Below are 19,742 nucleotides of genomic sequence, written 5' to 3'. Positions count from 1 at the left end.
TGCATGCCTGACAGGCTGAGCAGGAATTTAGTGCGCTACTCACGTTCAAAGTTACGCTGCAAGACTGCAGCGGCATCTTTTGCCGTGCAGTCGGTGCTACAGCTCTCATGGAATTCTGGTGTCCTCGTCACTAGAGCATATGACTACTGAAGCCTTAGACTTCAGTAGTCAATTCCTCAGGGCCGTTCGTCATAGCTTATGACAATGTTTGTGTCCAGTATTTCAGTTCTCTCGCATGTGGCGAGGTCCACCTCACTAAAGCGAGTCAGCATCAGTAGTGTCGCCTTCCTTGTCAGTGTCGTCTGTATTGATCCTGTGGTAAAGCTTCTGAGCTTGATGGTGAAAAAAAAACTTCAATATAAAGAATGTCTGCTGCGGCGCCATTTGGGTATACATTGAGAGCATGCACGGGCCATACAGCAAATCTGCCCTCTGAGCTCTTGTTTTGTAAAGAATTGGACTCTTATCCATTTAAATTTTTCTGTAGGACAGTTTACACGCTATATGCTAGCATAAAATGAAGGCTGCTTAGGCACTTCCTTGCCCTCCTGGCATAGGGCTGGTCCCTATACCAGGAAAGGTAATATTTCTGAGGTATGTACATGGTACATCCACAGGATCAGGCTGAACATCCTACAATGGTCCTGAATGTCCAGCTGCATCAACCAGATTGCGTTAGTGGTACGTTTTCTGGGGAACCATTTTGCACTGCACAGTAGATACTTTCAATGTTGGATGAATCGTAGCAGATATCCACTGGATATGTTAAATGTCCGAACAACACATCTCTCGGACGTTTAATAGACGGTTGCTGGTTGACTGGGTACCATCAAACCAATGTCCACCGGGGCACCTGTTGTCAATTACCGCTCATTGGTTTTCGCCCCCTAAACGCCATCAACCCAATGTGCACAGGGGTGCCTGTCGTCAATTGCCGCTTATTGGTTTTCGCCCCATAAATACCATCAATCCAATGTGCACAGGGGGGCCTGTTGCCAATAGCCGCTCATTAGGTTTTGCCCCATAAATACCATCAACCCAATGTGCACAGGAGCACCTGTTGCCAATTGCTGCTCATTGGTTTTTGCCCCATAAATACCCTCAATGCAATGTGCACTGGGGTACCTGTTGCCAATTGCTGCTCATTGGTTTTTGTTTCATAAATGCAATCAGCCTAATGTGAATTCCCTAAAGGATTACCAATTCAGCCCAATGTGAATTCCCTAAAGGATTACCAATTGGTGCACATAGGTTTTTGTTTCATAAATGCATATTGCTCAATGTGTCTGGACCTACAGTTGCACATTGGTTCAATGTGAATTTTGGCCTCATTTCACATCGCCCATTTCCAGCAGGGCTGGCTCTTGACATACGGAAGGACTCGAAGAAGTCCCGGCCGTCGGGGTCCTGGTGCATCTGTCGCACAGTGGTGGCGTACTCGCCGAGCGTCTTTCTAGACCTCAACACCGTGCAGATTGCCCTTCGCTGCTTCTTGCTGATACTCAAGTACTGCTCACATGCAGCCGCAAAAGCAGTCAGCCGAGTCATGTTGACGGTTCTTGCATTGCTGACGTACTACCTTGCATTGCTGACGTACTACCACACAAAGGTTCATTAGCTCAGCAATCCCAGCTTCGTACGTGGGATCCTCACGAAACGCCGTCACGAAAGCAAAGGAATGAAGGCGGGGACGGCGCCGACGGCGAACGTTGGTTTTTTCCTCTTTAGCAAGACCTCTCTCTCTCTCTCTCTCAAGCAGCGCAACGATCCCACAGATTAATTTTCATTGGACACTCGCTCGGGACCAAAGCTGCATTTCGATTGGTCGTCATTTCCCCGCCAGAAAGCGCTCGTGCCTGCGTGCGCGCGTGCGCGCTCGCCCGAAGCTGGCACCGTCCAAACCAAACCGCACGGTTCTGACTCAGAAAGCGCGCCGGAAACAGCAAAAACGTCACGAAATACGTCACATCCGGGGCGCGCACGACCTACAGCCGCAAAAAGACGCGTTGGTTTGGATCGCGCTTTAGCCCACTCGGCCACTTCCTCCCCTGACTCGCACACCCCGTTGAAATCTGCGGGGGGAATCGAACAACCCGCCTTCCTTAAAAGGAGGGCGAGGGGGATAGTGCGCTGGCGTCGCCTATCGGCCCGTTGGCCAGCCATTTATTTTAGTTTCGGTTTCAGTGTCCAACGTTACACTTCTTTAGGCAACCTACCGGGTGTTTGTGGAAGGAGTCCGTCAGTCCGCACATCTTGGAGTTTTTCCGTTGCCGAGAGAACCACCTTAGAGTTAACGTGATTTGCTACCTTCTCAATGGGACACCTAGGTGAATTCTGAGATTGTCAATTTATTGTCATAAGTCAATCTACGGGCCCTATACCCAAATAGCATTCAAGGGCAGAACACCAGGGGGTGCCGTCGGATGGGAGAAGTTCAGAATCAAACAAAGGAGGAGACACACAAAAAGCTGGTGGGCGACAAGAGCCTGAAGGGAACACAGATGGGCGAGGAAAAGAGAAGACACACCTGCTGAGGTAGCATCGAAATGGAATATGTTTCAGGAAAGAAGAAAAAAAAAAGGAGAAGCATATGCTCTTGTCCAAGCCAAGATTGGTAGGGCTGGAGTGGAGTGGATGACGGAAGTAAATCAAAATGATAGGAATGCAGCAGAAAGGTCCTGAGAGCGCATTAATGTGCAGGGAAGAAAAACGGAAAGGTTCCAGTGATCATTGACCACACAAGAGGGACCTTTCCAGCGGCTGTCTCGAACGAAGCGATTTACAGCGCGCGTCCCTGGTTTTGAGAGGGTACGTCAGTGTTGCCCAAGTGCGCTGGGCTGTGGGTTTTCTAGTCAGTGGGCTGTGGCAGCCTGCGTAGGCGCACTTCCGGACGCTGGTGGAGGCTACATTGCCGCGTTATATATTTTTATTTTGCGTTCTATGGCAAATAGAATTTCTCGGGGTCTTTAAGAATGCATTGTACTATTTTTGAGAACAAAAACAAAGAAATGAAAGCTGTTTTAGTGAGTCCATGCACGACAACACAAATGCAACTGGTATGTTTGTTACATATTATGGTGATATTTTTACGGCGCCATACACTAGTGTATGGCGCCGTAAACAGATTGACATGTCTGAGCTCAGACATGTCAATCTACAAAGGCCTTAGCCGTCGAAAATATTTGACCACACAGGACATCCGAATAGCATGGATAATCCCCGCCCACAACATGAAATTCAGCGAGTCTCATCAATCGAACAACCTATATTGTACGTACCCACGGTGCCACGTTATTCGAACAGGATTTGAGAAAGGTCTCAAATAACACAGCATATCCAATATACAGTGTCGACGATAGTCACTTCACGACGATCGGACGTAATCCAGAGTGTCTTGGGGCACGTTTTGAAGAGAGCTGCTTATTTTTTGCACAACTTCAAAGCAAATGAACGAATGTGTCTATTCCTTCGCCACACCTCGGACCCGACCCTATCAGCTATTTTTCGCAAAACCGGGAACACAGTCGGGAAGGCTTTTTGGAGATTATCTCAACGGAAATAATCCTCCAAGAGTGCTGAACTGCCTGCGTCGCGTGCTGCTTGACGTTCGCTCTCTTCGTTCATTTCCCGCGAAGGCCATTCAGGCAACGAGCACAGTGAAAGATAACACACAAAGGGTAAGCACCCTAAACAGGCAAATAAAGTCGAAACTTCCAAGAAAAGCCGGCGAACTCCGAATGCACAATGCAGGTGGGGAGTCACGCTGACCGGGTTTCCACAGCTCAGGCTGTTGGTAGACATTTCTGGCTGATAGGGGTCACTCAATTCGCAAAATGGCGGCGACCAGAGAGCTATTTTTGCAAATAGACGTACAATCGAGGCAACATTTGCAGAACTTGGACCGAACAAGATTGTACAGAGCACAAACAGCAACACAGCACAAGACGAGAACACTAGCAAGACAACAGACGACCACGAGGGAATGGTACAGAGCAGAAAGTAAAGTACCTCCTGCGACGGCGACAGGCCCAGATGGCGCTGGAATGAGACTAGTCAGGACACTAGGAACAAAAAGCAAATTAAAGTTAAGACAGGCAAGGCAACTGATCAACTAATAATGGGGGAGAAGTACCCAACGATTGGAGACTAAGCAGTATGAGATTGCTTTATAAAGACGAGGGAAATAAGGATAGCATAGCGTCATACCACCCCACAACAGTAATTTCGGTCCTGTACAGGATAACGATGCAGGTAGTAGAAAGATGAATGGACCAAAAACATAACGGGTTCCAAAGAGATAGAAGATTAGAGGATAACTTATTCATCATCACTCAATGTATACTGTTGGCACGAATGGGAAAAAAAATGTTATGGATAGCATTTCGAGACATCAAAGGGGCGTACGACAATGTTGAGTCACGAAAAATCCAAGGTACTGCTGAGAGAGTATGATTTAGATGCACAGTTGATTAGGCTTTTACAACAGGTATACACAAATAGTAAGGTTGTTATGACATGGGAAGCAAAAATTACAGAACCGGCAGAACTAAAAAGGACTCGGGCAGAATTGTCCCCTACCACCTGTACTTTTCATGATATACCTAAGTAGAATGGAAAACGAATTAGATGAGTGCAGTTTAGGTTTTGATGTGTCATATATGGAGAGAGAGGGAAAAGTACACCAAGTTATACCAGGAATGTTTTACGCAGACCGCATTGCACTGTTGGCAGATAGCCGGGATAGGTTACAGGAGCTGATTACGATATGTGGAGAGGAAGGAGACTCTGGGGGAGATTCAGTAACTGCAAGTCGGAAATAAAGGTTTATAACGATGAGGGGGACCCGCTGAAAATTCAAGACGTTTTAATAAAACATGTAGAGAAGTATAAGTACCTACTAGTATGGCTGAATGAGGGGAAAGAACACTTAGAATAACAGGGCCGGTGAAAATCCGCTAAAGCAAAAAGGAATGCAGCGATTATGAAGCATAAGGCACTATAAAGTTACAGCAGATATGAAGTTTTTCGGGGAATATGGAAAAGAGTCATGGTACTAGAGTTGTCTTTTGGCAGTGCAGCATGATGTATGAAATCTGAGGTCCAGTCGAGCTTAGAAACCCGGCAGCGGAGCGTGGGCAGACTGGTACTGGGGGCACATGGGAATATACCAAATGAAGGACTGCACGGAGACATGGGCTGAGCATCTTTCGAGGCTAGAGAGGCGATCAGTAAGTTGAAATTTGAACAAAGTAGTGGTAAATAAGCATCTGTACATAAAAAGTTTCAAGACTAAATGGACAAACCGAAAACTAAAATTAAAATACCACCGCAAAGTCTGTATACAGAACACACTTCCCCCGTGATAAATAAAGTAAAAGAAACCGAGAGAAAGATGTGGGAGGAAAGAATGCAGGAAAAATCAGCTTTAACTATGTATAGGGGACGAAAACAGGAAAAGGAAGGAACATTGGTATGGTAATTCACGGGGGAGCTTGTTGTTCGAGGCTAGAACAGGAGTATTGAGGACTAGGACATATAGGACACAGAAACTATAAAGAAATGGATACACAGTGTGCCATATGCCAAAAAAAAGGGGGGGGGGGGGCGAGATTATAGAAAATGTGATGTTGAGGTGCACAGGGCTTTCACCCGCTCGCCGGGAGAGGGGGACGGTTTTGGCCAGAGCACTGGGGTTTGCAGACTAGAATGGAAGAATGAATGATAATTTAATAAGACAGAGTACATTGGAAGAGCGGTGGGAATTATCTAGGGAGAATTGAATGACGTACAACGAGGCTAGGTGGCGCAAGCTGCCGCCCTATTAAACGTTAGAGCTGTTAGCATCCATCCATCCGAGAAGGCAGCAGGGGAGGGCGCGCGACAGCCAATCACGAGTGACGGCTTCCCAGCGGACTGATTTTTCTAATGCGCACATATTCGAAAAATGAGTCAGCTGGGAAGTCGTCACTCATGATTGACTGTCGCTCGCCCTCCACTGCTGCCTTCCCGTCCGACGGCGCCCCCTGGTGTTCTGCGACCCGGCGCAGAAAGGGGGGCGTGGCATGATCTTTGATTGGATTCTAAATAGGAAAATCGGCCGCCCTTCAATGTACTTTATTTTTTTATGTTGCTTAGAGCCCGTAGATTGAGTCATGACAAAAAGTGGCGGTTATGCCATAGAATAGATGTACAAAACCGCACACAATATTAGAAGGTAGCAAACCACCGATTTTTTTAGCTACGTAGTCCACAGGCATCCTCCGAATGCGCACGGCTTCCTGATTCCGAACTGCTATCTCGCTCCACCATATTCAGTCTAGTTCAATAGAGGAGTGATATTTTGTTCGCTGCCGAAACGGAAACATTGTTCTCCCTAGTTTTTCCCCAATTTTCCCCGCCAGCCAAACATGACGTCACCAGCGGGCAGCGAGGCGCGCAGCCGTCAGTTGGGTACGCTCGCGTCCGCCTTTCTCGCGTCTAACGGCGAGAAAGCAGGGGCGTTTGTACGATCCGAAGTTGATTATAATCTCTGTTTGGCACGAAGTATGATCTTGGCCTACGTGCTAAACTATAAAAAAGTAAAAAAAAAACAAAAAAACGAAGAAACGGAAGCAATTGGGGACTTTGAGAAAACCGTTTTTGCAACTCTGTACACTCAAGCTACGGCTCGCTAATTCTGTGAAATCGCTAGCAAATCCATTCTTCTATCAGAAGCTGGCAGTAACGCTGGAAAAGGTGGAAGGGTCACGCAATATATTTTTTGACAAATTACAAATTACCTAAGCACCACTGAGCAACACGCACACAAAGAACCGAGGCTCTGCTAACACATTTATTATCCTGTACTGCTCATACACCTGCTAATTGTATTGCAGCAATTAAGCTCAAATAATTTCCACTACGAGCGATATAGTTTTTTAAAGGCCAGACATGTTATTAAATGTGTCGAAGTTGAAAACATAAAAATCGACTGTTTCAGAACTGAACGCATCAAATGGAAATAAGAAACAGTAAATCTTTTTTCGGGTTATTGTTTCGTGTCAACGCTTAGTTTTATCAACATGGCCCTACACAAATTTTTAACATTATGTTTTTTTTTCGACCGTTGAAAAAAAAATCCACAGCAATCTTTTCGCACTGACACAGCAATTTGAAAATAATTGAAATATTTTATATCTAAACTTTTTGGTGAGCAATTTTCCTTCCAATATTTTGCCACCAAAGGGAGAGACACAACGGCGCATGCGCGTCGGTCCTCCGGCAAGAACGACGGTCGCTTCCCGCAAAGCTTGGATAGAAGATGGCGTGCCATTTCGATTCACACGATTACCAGCGGCCTCCGCGCTTCCCCGTGCCCCGTTGTTCGCCAGCATCATGAGTTGCGGAGTGAATTTTACGACAGCGTGAAATGCGGGACATTTTTGGAAGATTTGTGATGTTCTCGCTGGACGCGGGACATTCCCGCGAGTAGCGGAACTGGTAATCAACCTAGCTGAAGCTCGAGACGCCAAGAGAGCCAAGTCTGTGAGTGCGTTCAAGGGGACGCCGCGTGGTTGGCTGGTGACGTCACCAGCCACGGCAACCTCCCCCCCCCCAAAAAAAAAAAAAAAAAAAAAAAGTTTTTTTTTTTAATTTTTTGCCAGGCGATTTTTTATGGTGTCGGAATACTACCCAATTAATACTTTGCTACTGAGTCGCGTATTTTTTTAATAAAGCCAAAAAAAAACGCAACTGCTTGAAACTGAAACCGAAACCCCCGCACCACACGGAGAAGTGGAGAGAGGAGAGAGCAGGGAGAATAGAAGGGTAGGAGAGGGCATGACGTCAGCCGCGTAGCCTCCAAAGCCATGCTCCCTTGACGCCTCCGCCTCTTTCTCATTTTCCTCCTTACTCTCACCACATCACGTGACCGTAGCTAGCCTTCGTCTAGCCTTCCATCTGATAAAACCTACCGGACGGAGCGCGCGCAAGCCTGCAAGGAATCCTCCCACAATCAACCATCCATCTCGCACGTGACATGTCACGCGCACCAATCGCCAAACAGATCTGCGGTCCCGCTGGGCACAACATCGTTTAAACTTTTTATGACTAGGCTTCACCAATATTGCAACGTGCCCCCTCCTAGTACTTCTAACCTCCTTGGGAGAGAGTGAGTGGCGGAAGTCACGTGGCTACACCCAACCGTGCGATTTTTTTTGTTTTTCTTCCGGGTGCAGCAGACGAAATGCGTTGCGGGATCAGTTCGCCGTGCGATTCCTTTGCAGTTATGTTTGTTCCTCTCGCTGTTCTCTACTTCAAGACGAGTTGTTTTGCACATTTAAGTGTTGGCAATTAGCAAGATGTTGCGTGAAGGGCTGCCTCACATGTCCTGCATCTGAAAGTGGCATTGTGCGGCAGAGGTGTCAAAAATGGAATCCCATACCATTTAGTTCAGCGACGTATCGTCCACAACAATTGTTTTTTTCAGTCATAATGGTAAAAAAAAAAAAGAAATGTAAACATCACAAAATGTTTGGGAAAAAAAAATGGTACGCCCACACTAGGGATCGAACCCATGCCCGCTGCGCGTGAAGCGGACGCCTTTCTACTGAGCTACTGAAGGAGCTCTTTCGTTTGTAGTAATGCAGCCGGTCGACTTATGTCGGAAAGTTTGCTGCCGATTTCTCTCCCGCACATGCACTCCCGGCTTCAAGTCAGGCAGCACCGCGGATTGGCCACATTCGCACCTAGTAAAGAAACCGTACGCGTGCGTATTCAACTCGAAGTACTCGGCGACGTCTTCGTACAATCGGCTTGCTGGTCGGGTGTGTCGTACGGGATGAATATCAATTCTTTTGATCGGTTCAAAATTTCTCTTTTGAGGGAAGACAGAACTCGCCGGTACCGTGAACGACAGTTCTGAGGTAGAGGTCCCACGCCCGTCGTCCGCTGCCACCCGCGAGTCCAACGAAACGCGAGACGTATCCGGTTTGCCGGTCGCAGTGCTTGCCTTTTCGTTTTGGGGAGCGGTGGGGACTGTATTTTCCCAGGCTGCGATGGTTCAAGCTTGACAAAACGTCGGGGAAGCCGGCGAGATTCTCCCAAGATCGAACACTTCGACGCTGTCGCCGTGCGCCGCCATGTTGCCTTGGATTTCGCTTACTATTGGTGAGCCACTAGCGACAATAGCGCGTTCTTATTGGCTCTTGACTGCGGTTGACTGCGTGTCAACGCAACTGTGCGTACAAGTTTGGCGCAAGCCGTCTTCGCAACGCAACGCGCCCGCTTGCCGCTACGGAACGCACCGCGCTCAAACGCGAATGTGCGTATGGGCCTTTACAGTGGCTGCAAGGAGAAGTGTGGCGAGCGCGCCGGCTCAGGCGTGGCACTTCGCCAGGGAAAAAGTAGATGGCGCTGCGGCATTTATACACGTTAGCGGCGCGCAGAGGCACCATTGATAATGCTGCGTTTTTAGTTGATTACGCCTCCATATGTCTCACCATATAATAGAAATGGAGTGTCTTTTTCGTAGTTACTGAAACTGAGCGTCGGGAGTATCATTTTCTAATTTTGAACAAAAGGTATTAGTGAAATATCACGACTTGCGGGCACATATCGACGGCTCGGAACATGGGGAAATGTGTTCGACTACGTAAAATTTGCAAATATTTTGCCAACCGTGATATTTTGAATAAGTAGAGTCACTGATCACTATGCTTTGCCTTACCTTATGAGTAGAGCGTGAGCACGTGAAAAAATACGCCTTTGTAGTGATAATGTCCGATGAATGTTGAGACGGCTTTCCGTCTGCCCCTATTTTTTTTAACCTTAAACTAGGGCTGCATTAATTATAATTGTGGTATTTCGCTTTTATTTTAGTTGTCAGGTAAACACAAAAGTGGATGAAAACATACTCTATATTGAAGCAATAATACCGCCGTGCGAACTCAACATAAAACAAAAGGAAATCATGAAAAAACACTTTGAAATGTTATCTTGAGTCACAGTAGAAATGTCTATGTGACATGCCGAAGCTTCAGGTACTTCTTCTTTGCGCGCAAAGACGCTTTTTTTCTTGTTCAGGGACTTCGTGAAGAAGTGCAGGTGAGTAATAAGATAGAATTTTGTGATTTGATTGGTCAGAACAGCACAATGCTGCGTACAGCCAACTGAGATGCGACTCCACCGCAGACAAGAAGTCAGGTCAGCCACACTATCCTGGTGCAGTTCGTTGTAACTGAACCACATGGTAAAGGTGACCTCAAGGGCCTCCACAAATGAAAAGAGCTTCTCCGAGGGGTAAAGAAGCCCGTCATTGTCGCAGAACTTTGTGAGTGTTGCAAGGTTTTTGTTGGCATTCTCTGGTCATACCAGGAGATCATCAAAGCAGTCGTTGCATGAAGTTTTCAGTACTGTTTTTCTTGCAACATACCCTGCAACGTAGAAGATGAGTCGAGCATCGCTTGTCTTCTCAGGACACACATGGTCAGGGACGAGTGATGATTTTTTCAAGGCTGTTGATGCTTCTTCCAGCCTGCCTTTATCGAGCAATTTGTCCACTTCACAACCAGCTTTTGTCTCAGTTCCAAGCAGAGATGTCAGAGACCCTCCCGCGCAGTTGCCACTGCTTGGTGCTTTCACCAAGTCGTAGAAGCTTAGACAGTTCACTGTGATCAAGAACTGGGTTGCCGTGGGGTTGTCATTGCATCCTGAAAATTGTCGAATGATGCCGAACAACCTCTCAATGCAATCTTGGCTGAGACGGCTTGTGAGCAAGTATTTAAAACCAAGTTTCTCGTTGACATACTTCGGGAGATCCAGAGTACCCTGCAGAGTAACTCTTAGTCCCTCGGCAGTGCTTCCAGACAGGAATCCAGCCTTGGAAGGTTCACAGAAAGCTTCCCACTTGTTTAGGTACTCCAGAGCATCCTTGATATCTTTCTCTTGTGAAGAACCAGGTCTCAGTCCTTGCGATGGGATCCGTGCTGTCATTGCTTGAATTAGCTTCACCATCAAGAGTATGAACGCTTGTGTTGGTGCAGGATCACTCCAGCTGCTGGTTATCTCATTCTTGTAGAAGAAAAGGCCACGAAGGACTTCCCCGCTGAATAGATGAAATGCAAGGTTGACCTTCATCTTCTCAAAGTTGTTTGGGTTCACATGAGACGCAGTAATCTTTGGCATCACTTTCAGTGTTGTCGCAGATTTATCCTGCTTGTGTGCAATTCTGATGTGCTCCACATAAGCAGAACCCTCAGGTGTCTTGTAGCCAGCTTTGATAAAGCCATTCCTTGCACACTTAATTAAGTGGGGAAAGTCGGATATAAAAAAAAAAAAAGGCGTCTTCCTTTCACAACGGGATGCGACACGGATGGCGTTATGGAGGTTGATGACCCCGAGATTCTGAATAGTCTCCACATCGAGCGGTTCCATGAGGCTCCATCAGACGTGATGAAGTCTGCCTTTAGCCCTGCTTTTTCAGCAAGCAATACAGCCTCCATGATGATCTTCGAAAGAAGCATGGCCTTCACGTTTCTCTTGGAAGCGAATACACCCAGGATTTGGTGCCATGAGCCTGTCAGGGGCTGAAACGTGATGACGAGACCATGATCACAAGGAACATGTTTGTCACTTTCAGGCGTGAACTTCCCCAAGTCCACGAGTCCTTCTACTTTCCCCCCTGAGCCAACGCTGAAGCACTCGGATAATTTCATTTCTTCGATGATCAGACCGCCATGACACTTGAAATCATCCATGTCTTTTGTTTTTCTTGCAATTCCTGCCAAGATGGCAGGGTTGAACCCAAACCCACTCTTGTACCTACGCATGTATACCTTTAGGCAGGTTCTGCTTGGAAGCATCAGTATGCCTTCTCTTCTGACATGCTCATAGAGCCTCGGGCTTTTCATTCTCATGATGATGCATTCCAGAAGCCAATCAGGATTGTACTTCATTCCTTTTGCAGATTTGCGTCGTGCAGCATGGAAACACTGCATCACAGCAAGTCTCTGCTTGGGTGGCAGAGTTTTCAGTCGGTCTGCCAGTACACTTTCTTCTAGTTCTTCACTTTGCTTCTTAAGCTTTTGAATTGTCTGTTCGTACAGTGAGAGCTTGACCTTTAGCCGTCGAACTGCCTGCGCTTTTGTCCTCTTTTTTCTTGAGAGGCGCGCTGCTTGGTTGTGATGGCGCAGTTTCCTTGCGCATCGCCGGTTCAGCAGGGCCTTTCTAAGATGCTTGCATGAAATACATGGCTTGCAGTCGCTGGTCACTCCTTGGCACTTCAGGCTTGAAATGGTGGTATCCGAGATCACAAACTTCGCATTGCCCACAAAAAAGGGAAATTCGTCGATCCTTCCCGCACCGGCGCAAATCTTCATGGCATCAACCTTCCTTAGAAGGAGGTCAGAATCATCACACATGTCCTCCAACTGCCGCACTCCCTTTATGAACACGTCTTGTCTCACGCCGTTCGCCTCTCGAGAAAACACAATCAACTTGTCTGCTAACAGGACGCTTTTATCTCGTCCGGTTTGGCATACGCTGTATGCAACAGTCAGGGGTGAAACACTTAACGTGTGCTTCCCCCACGCACAAGGCGGCAAAGCCAGGTCTTCAAATGAAAGTGTGCAGGAGGAAACTTCTCCGAAGTCGACACTTGCAGGGGGGCAAACGTCTCCCACACGCTTCTTCCTTGGAGGAGCTGGGCACTCAGTCCTTGCTGGCAATTTTCTCTTCGGGGGCAGTTGCTTTGACAAATACTTCGGGAGATTCGGAAACTGCGTAGGCACAGCCCCGGGAAGCAACACAGGTCTGCTTCTGTCTATCCGAACAAGTTCTCCATTCACCACCAGTTCAAAGTGCCTGGAGACGTACCTTTCATGGAAGTGAAGTTCGCACACGGAGGAGTGCTTCTCGAGCTGCTTGTCAGCGCGGGGAATCGCACGCTGCCACTGAGCGAACGCGCTCTCATCCTTGGGCACACCAAAAAGAGAAAGTTTTTTTCTTGCACGATTTGTAACCGGTCGTGCACCCGGGCACAAAACTACTGCTTTGCTTCCTAGGCATGAGTACACATAGCCAGCACGGGGGCTGAATAGTTTAAAAGCGAGCTCAACTTCGGCATCCAAAGGCGATCAAAACGGATTGAGTCTGCGGCGACGGGGCGAGCGACGGCCTCCGGTTGGACGGGCGACGTGTAAGTGAGCGCGAGCGCCCCCACGCGGATCCCTTCCCGGTGGCTTCAAGGCCTCCCATAGGACCTGCTTGGCGCTCGTCACACTTCTCCTTGTAGCCACTGTACTTGTGTACTAATCCACAAGCTGTAGACTCCAGTAAGTATGCATACACCGAGCTCGCGCCTTTACATTAGTGTTCTTGCTCAGAAAGTTTGTTTGTTTCGTGCGTGCATAGACGAAATATAACTTTTTACAATTACTGTTTTTCTTAATACGCCTGAGTACGCGAGGTAAAACTCGGAGGCACTATTGAAAAGCTCTATTTGAACACACTTCTCATCGCTTATCTGTACTGCCACGCAGCACTGCGCGAATTCGTGAAGTCCCCACCCGCTTGCATTTCACTAATATTCAACATCGCGTATACGCATAAAGTTATCCTGCAATCATATAGGCGCATTCGCACATACAAACAGTTTAAAGAAAGCAAAAGTCGAACACTTGTGTGAAGAATGTCGCACCATTCGGTGGAAGTACGCCGCGGACGGGCATGAACCCCGGTGCTCAAAACGAACGAAATTGTTCAAAGCGCATTTGACGGTTGCTAATGGCCATAATATTTGTTATGTGTTTGCTTTCTTCCTCACTGAGTATGCCGAGATAATTTCAGACTCACCGTTCAGGCACAGATCTTGGGCGTCAGTAAAAGGTCGTCCAAAAAGGCTTAGAGAGGAGTAGGGGACGCTTGTTGGGGCCTCCGTCGTAGCTAGCCGATCTCAGCGTTTGCGAAAAGTTAATGTTATATCAGCATAAAATTTGAGTGTGAGATATGTGATGACCCGAGGAAGGCATCATAGCAACTTTTGTGCAGTAGTGAGGTCGAATTTATGGCTTTCCTTAAAAGTTAATGCGCCAACGCTGGCTCAACTTTGATACTCCTGTGAGGATGCGGCTTGCTTTTCGCCCAATGAAGTAACAAGAAGCGGACGCTTGGCAAACAAAATACGTTTAGGGCTCAAGGTGACCAAATTTCAGTTGTAGTTCACTGGTACTAGACGGGATTACTGACACGAGCTCAAAGATGCACTGGTGGGGTGAGGTGACTCAGCCACGTCTTACTACGTTTGCATACGCACACACAATATCCGGTGTTTCGGGAACCAAGGAAAGTGCGCCGGTCTTTGTTTTGTATCGCTCGAGAATGAGTGTATTGTACATTTGTAAAAAGTTAGATAATCGAAAACGCAAGCAGCGCGTTCGGTCGCGGCGTGATAGCATGAGATGAAGCTGCTCAGTCGAAACCGAAACTGAGTGGCCAACTAGTTCCCAGAGTGCACTACGTGGTATTTCGCCGCGATGGGGCGCGTCGGTATCGGAAGAAGTCTATTTCAAGCCGCAAATTCTGTTCTGGGTAGTTGGGCTCTCGTATGTCATGTAAAACTAAAAACCTCGGCGAGCATAAATACCCTGTCAGTGTCCCTTTAATAAGAGTCTGCCACTGGTCAGACGCATGAGTGACGACTTCTCTTAACATCCATGGCCTCCGTTTCCTGAGACAAGGCCTTCAAGGCCTCGTCTCAGGAGCATATGTGTCTTCCTTTCTCTCCGTTGTCCTGTTGCGCTTTTTAATCATTATGAACCCTCAAGGCAGGTTTGGGCAGGTTTGGGGAATGGGGCGCCATGCCCCGTCCGCGACCAGCCTCAGCCAAAGGGGCGGAGAAGGTACTGGGCGGGGCGTCGCCCAACCAGAGGTCGGCATTTTTTGGTCGCCCTCACTCACCCTCACCCTCACAGCCACACTGACCTCAGCCCCTCACTCACCCTCACCCTCACAGCTACACTCACCTTCAGCCCCTCACTCACCCTCACCCTCACAGTCACACTCACCTTCAACCCCTCACTCACCCTCACCCTCACAGTCACACTCACCTTCAGCCCTTCACTCACCCTCTCTGAACCTCACGGCCCTCACGCACTCACCGCCCTCACGGCCGTCACGCCCCTCACTCACTCATGGCCCTCACGCCACTCACCACCCTCACGCCACTCACCGCCCTCACGGCCCTCACCGCCCTCACCGCCCTCACCGCCCTCACCGCCCTCACCGCCCTCACGCACTCATAGCCCTCACGCCACTCACCGCCCTCACCGCCCTCACCGCCCTCACCGCCCTCACGGCCCTCACGCCACTCACCGCCCTCACGCCACTCACCGCCCTCACGCCACTCACCGCCCTTGCGGCCCTCACACCCCTCACGCCCCTCACGCACTCATGGTCCTCACGCCACTCAGGCCAGCTTCAGATGGAACGGTTTCGCTCAGAAACTTTACGTTGCAACACCAGCAACACGGGCCGCCCGCGATCACACGCAGCAACCAATTGCTGCAATTTGCCATCGTCATCATAACATTTTATTTTCTTGCACTATATAGACACAATTACGCGTTATAAACGTGTTTTTATGCATTTAAACCTCGTTAAGAATACTAATGCACCTTCTGAAACAGTTTATTTCCAAAAAACGATCGATTTCAAACCAGAACCAAGTCTTTCGGTGTCGTCATCACCGGCATGAGGTATCACGTGGAAATTTTGCGTTCCTGATTGGATGCAGCCGCTTCAAACGTATTCGAATTGCTCCGAGTTGCTTGCTTATTTCGAGCCGGACCCGATCTCAGCAATTCGTGTCGATCTAGGGAAAGCTAGAGAACAACCCGCTATTAACACCAAAATTGCTGAGAAAGATGCTCGATCTGAAGGGGGCCTCTCGCACTCACCGCCCTCACGGCCCTCACCGCCCCCACGGCCCTCACCGCCCTCGCCGCCCTCACGGCCCTCACCGCCCTCACGGCCCTCACGTACTCATAGCCCTCACCGCCCTCACGCCACTCACCACCCTCACGCCACTCACCGCCCTCACGCCACTCACCGCCCTCGCGCCCCTCACCGCCCTTGCGGCCCTCACACCCCTCACGCCCCTCACGCACTCATGGCCCTCATGGCCCTCACGGCCCTCACGTCCCTCACCGCCCTCACGGCCCTCACGGCCCTGACCGCCCTCACAGCCCTCACGGCCCTCACTCAGCCTCACACTCATGAATTTTCCTGGTTCAGAAACTCACTCACCCTCACCTCACCTGTGAAGATGAGGGTGAGTGAGGGCCCTCATGAGTGAGGTTTGCCGAGGTATGCGTCCAACTCCACCCGTGCCTGCCCCTTAGGTGCTGCAGGTGCGACACGAGAGCCATGCCGCTCCTTCGATGATGCTCTTCCAGGGAGTGTGGGAAGAGTGTAGACCCTTCTCCCGGGAAGGAGACTGCGGAGGAGGGACGGCTGCGGTAGCCTCCGGCCCATCCTGGGTATGGGAAACAGCCTCAGAGGACAAAGGCTGTTTTCCCGTTGGTGCGCGAGGGTTCGCACTCTGGCTGGGAGAGTCGGTAGACCGCCCAGTCAAGATTGCACGCCCCGGAAGTTGAATCGTCAGCTGGGGCGTGGCGGACTGTAGTGACCTTCCTTAGTTCAGAAAGGCCGTCTGGGTGGCCACTGCTACCATGCAGGGTGGGGATCACTGCAGTTTGCATAGTGTGGGTCATTGGTGCATGAGTCTAGGGTGGTCATTTTTGGCACATTTTTCACTAGTGGCTTTTTCACGGCAATGCTGGGAACCATGGCCAAACCTCTGGGATTTGAAACACATTCGAGGATTAGGCACTTAGGGCCTAACCCTACAATGGAAATAACCAGTTTTCAGAGCCTCGGGAAGTCTGGTGGACTCAAAGGTTAAGACCTGTTTTGTTTTCCGCTTTCGACCATCCCGACGCTGGGAGATGCGCCTCGCAGCTACAACTCCTTGGTCCGAGAGCCCTTCAAGTATTTCAGTGTCGTAGGTCTCAATCAGGTCATCCTCAGAGATAACGCCCTTAGGCCCTGAATAGTATTGAGTGTACGACACTTTGAGATCAGACACAGAGTTCAACGCAAAGAGTGCAGTACTCTGCTGTCTGGATCCAATTTGCACGAGTAGGTCGCCTGCGGGCATCTTTTTTGCCTTTGAAGTTCTTCCCGACCGCAGCTTGTAGAGAACTGTTGCCACAAGAAAGGGTGACATCTTGAAGAGTAGAATGTCACCTTCAGAATGAATAACCAAAAATATGTTGAACGTAGGAGGAAATGAGGTCGTGTCTTGTATAGGGACTTCAGGTCTGACCCTGTTCGGGCCCGATCAGAAAGCGTTTTAGCTTTAGAACCGATAAATGTGGGAGGAAGACTCAGTGCCCGGGTGAGTCGGCCACCACGGAACCCAACAAAGGGTTAGGTAATGTGAAATATCAAGAAAGGCTTGGCTGACACAATTACTCTACCAGTGCTGCCCGGGCACTATACCCTAGTGTGGTTGCCGGGCCAGGGACAGGACCTGTTTCCAGTTTTCCACCCAAGGTTGGCCCTTGCCGCCTAAGAAGTTGAAAAAGGAAGGAAGAGAGTGTAACAGAAAAGAGAAGGAGGTGGAAGGAAAAGTGAAAGAAGGAAGAAAAGGGTAGGAGAGGCTACTGACGTACCCCGGGCTCAGCTCAACCAACAGGATCCCCTTTTTTCCGGACACGGGTTAAGCCAGGCACAGCGAGGCGTGAGTGGGCGAACCCACATGGCTCGGGTTCGTAGTTACGCCACTCACCAAGTACCTAATAAAGTAGGTTCCCCCTACGTATGGGTATGGCGGTCCACGTGGCTGGGGTAAGCCGTGCCGATACAGTGGCAAACATGATCGGGATACCAAATTACTTGAGTCGTAGGCAAAGAATTTGGAATTTGTTGGGCAGTGACATTGTTGTAGCTGCCCCACAAACTACGGCAAGTTGCATCCCCAAGATTCCGGGACATAGCCCACTTGCGCCATCTCTTGGCGATTTATAAGTATGGGAGAAATTTTAATGCGCTCTGATTATTTTCTATGTTCGCAAGAAAAAAATAGTTACCGCTCCCATAGATCTTTATGTAAATACCACTCTATTTTATAGTTCTCTTGAGTTTTTAAAACAACCATTGGGTATTTCAGAAAGTCCCCCCAGGTGTACTAAGTAGAGACTGTATGCTGTCAAAATGTATCAACAGCTAACAATTAACAGCAGTCTTTCAGGTTACCAGAGCGAGAATTAATTGCCGCTCCAGGCCGCGCCCCGCAGTGTGTTTTTTCCGCAGCACGACAAACGCTACGGGAAAGACCGCTTTATGTTTTTATATCTACATTTATGGTGAATTCTATTCGCAAGTCCGGTATGTCTCGAATTTGGCGCAAGCTTAATTTTTGGAAAATGTCCACGGTACATATTTTTGCAATGCGGAAGATCAGCAAAACCCAAAACCCCTTGTAGGGTGGCAGTACTGTGGTTAATGATCAAAACATCGTTCTCCGGAAGACAAAAAAGTGGATTAGCGTTCGCCGTTAGCTTTCTCATTTTCTTCGCTACCGGCAAGGGATTAAGTTCACGAAAATAAACAAAGATTAGCCTAGACAATAAGATCATGAGATTTTTCACCCAGTAACGAGTGATTTAGCGCACGAACTAACTGACAGTACGATGCCTATCAATCTGAAAGCAAACATAACTACAGTAAAGTGTGGTACGTTTCCTTGCACCAGCAATGTATTTCACCCTAATTATTCAAGCGAATAGCACAAATTACAGCCGAACTCCACGCGATACTATATAACACGCAGGATTCAAGACCGCATGTTACACTGGGCATTCTTTTGAATTAGCGAATGGAAGTGATTGTTGTAGTGGCCAGCGAGGACTCACGTGTTCGTACAGTGTCAAGATGTAATACAATGCGGCTAATATCCAGCAGGAACTGTAGGTTGCAATGTAAAATAATGATGTCGGGTGGTGGTGTGTTCTTGATGGTATTGATTTATTGTACGCACAATAACGTACGATTCTATTATGTGAGTTTAGAGCATTTATATTGATGCTGAACGAAGCGGAGCGTCGTCATATTGTTTGCACAATATTAAAGGGGCACTGACACCCGAAAGGTCGTATTTATTTTTATTGTCAAAAAAGATGCAAGTTGCAGTCATAGACACGCAAAAAAAACCACATCGCGAAAAAACATTTTCCCGCGCGCGCGCGCGCCTTTTTATTTTTGGCGTTTGATTCTCCCGCCTTTCGCCTCCTCTCTTCTTTTGATTCGTGACGTCAAGAATCATAAAATTTAGAAGCTTTGTAGGCGACATCTTTATAACATTTAATGACGGCAATCCTAAAACATGTTTTTTAACGCAATTGCGAACGCACTACGGCCCTTCTTTTTGAAATACCCAAAATCGGGAGTTCGTTGTGGTGCCGTCTCCTGGATTTGTATCCTCCAACGGAAAACAGGCGACACCGCTCAAAACCGGTCCGCCCAGTGGGTCCGCCGCAACGCCGGCGCTCGCTCCTTTCCTCCTCGTTTTGGGTCGCCATGGCAACAGGAGGAGTGGTGAACGAAAGTGGACTCTCAGGACTCCGCAATATTTGACGTCAAGGCACCGGCGCCGATCGCGCGGGAACTTCGAATTCGGCATTTGGAAATTATTTTTTTACTTC

General features: G+C 48.5%; 1 protein-coding gene across 1 annotated transcript; it reads right to left on the bottom strand.

Moving 5' to 3' along the window:
* Positions 1-9,873: 9,873 nt before the first annotated feature.
* LOC120843371 lies at positions 9,874-11,228 on the bottom strand. The gene has a single exon (XM_040214724.3). It carries the CDS (start codon positions 11,161-11,163, stop codon positions 10,345-10,347), a length of 819 nt encoding a protein of 272 aa, XP_040070658.1. The 5' UTR covers positions 11,164-11,228; the 3' UTR covers positions 9,874-10,344.
* Positions 11,229-19,742: the final 8,514 nt, after the last annotated feature.

The sequence above is a fragment of the Ixodes scapularis genome, unplaced genomic scaffold (assembly GCF_016920785.2).
Source record: "Ixodes scapularis isolate PalLabHiFi unplaced genomic scaffold, ASM1692078v2 PGA_scaffold5__190_contigs__length_132052651, whole genome shotgun sequence".
Taxonomy (NCBI): domain Eukaryota; kingdom Metazoa; phylum Arthropoda; class Arachnida; order Ixodida; family Ixodidae; genus Ixodes; species Ixodes scapularis.
Note: the sequence above shows the minus strand (reverse complement) of the source record. Positions and strands in the feature narration are given on the sequence as shown.

Coding starts and splice junctions, on each gene's coding strand:
- LOC120843371 (XM_040214724.3), bottom strand. CDS start 11,163: ATGCCAAAGATTACTGCGTCTCATGTGAACCCAAACAACTTTGAGAAG.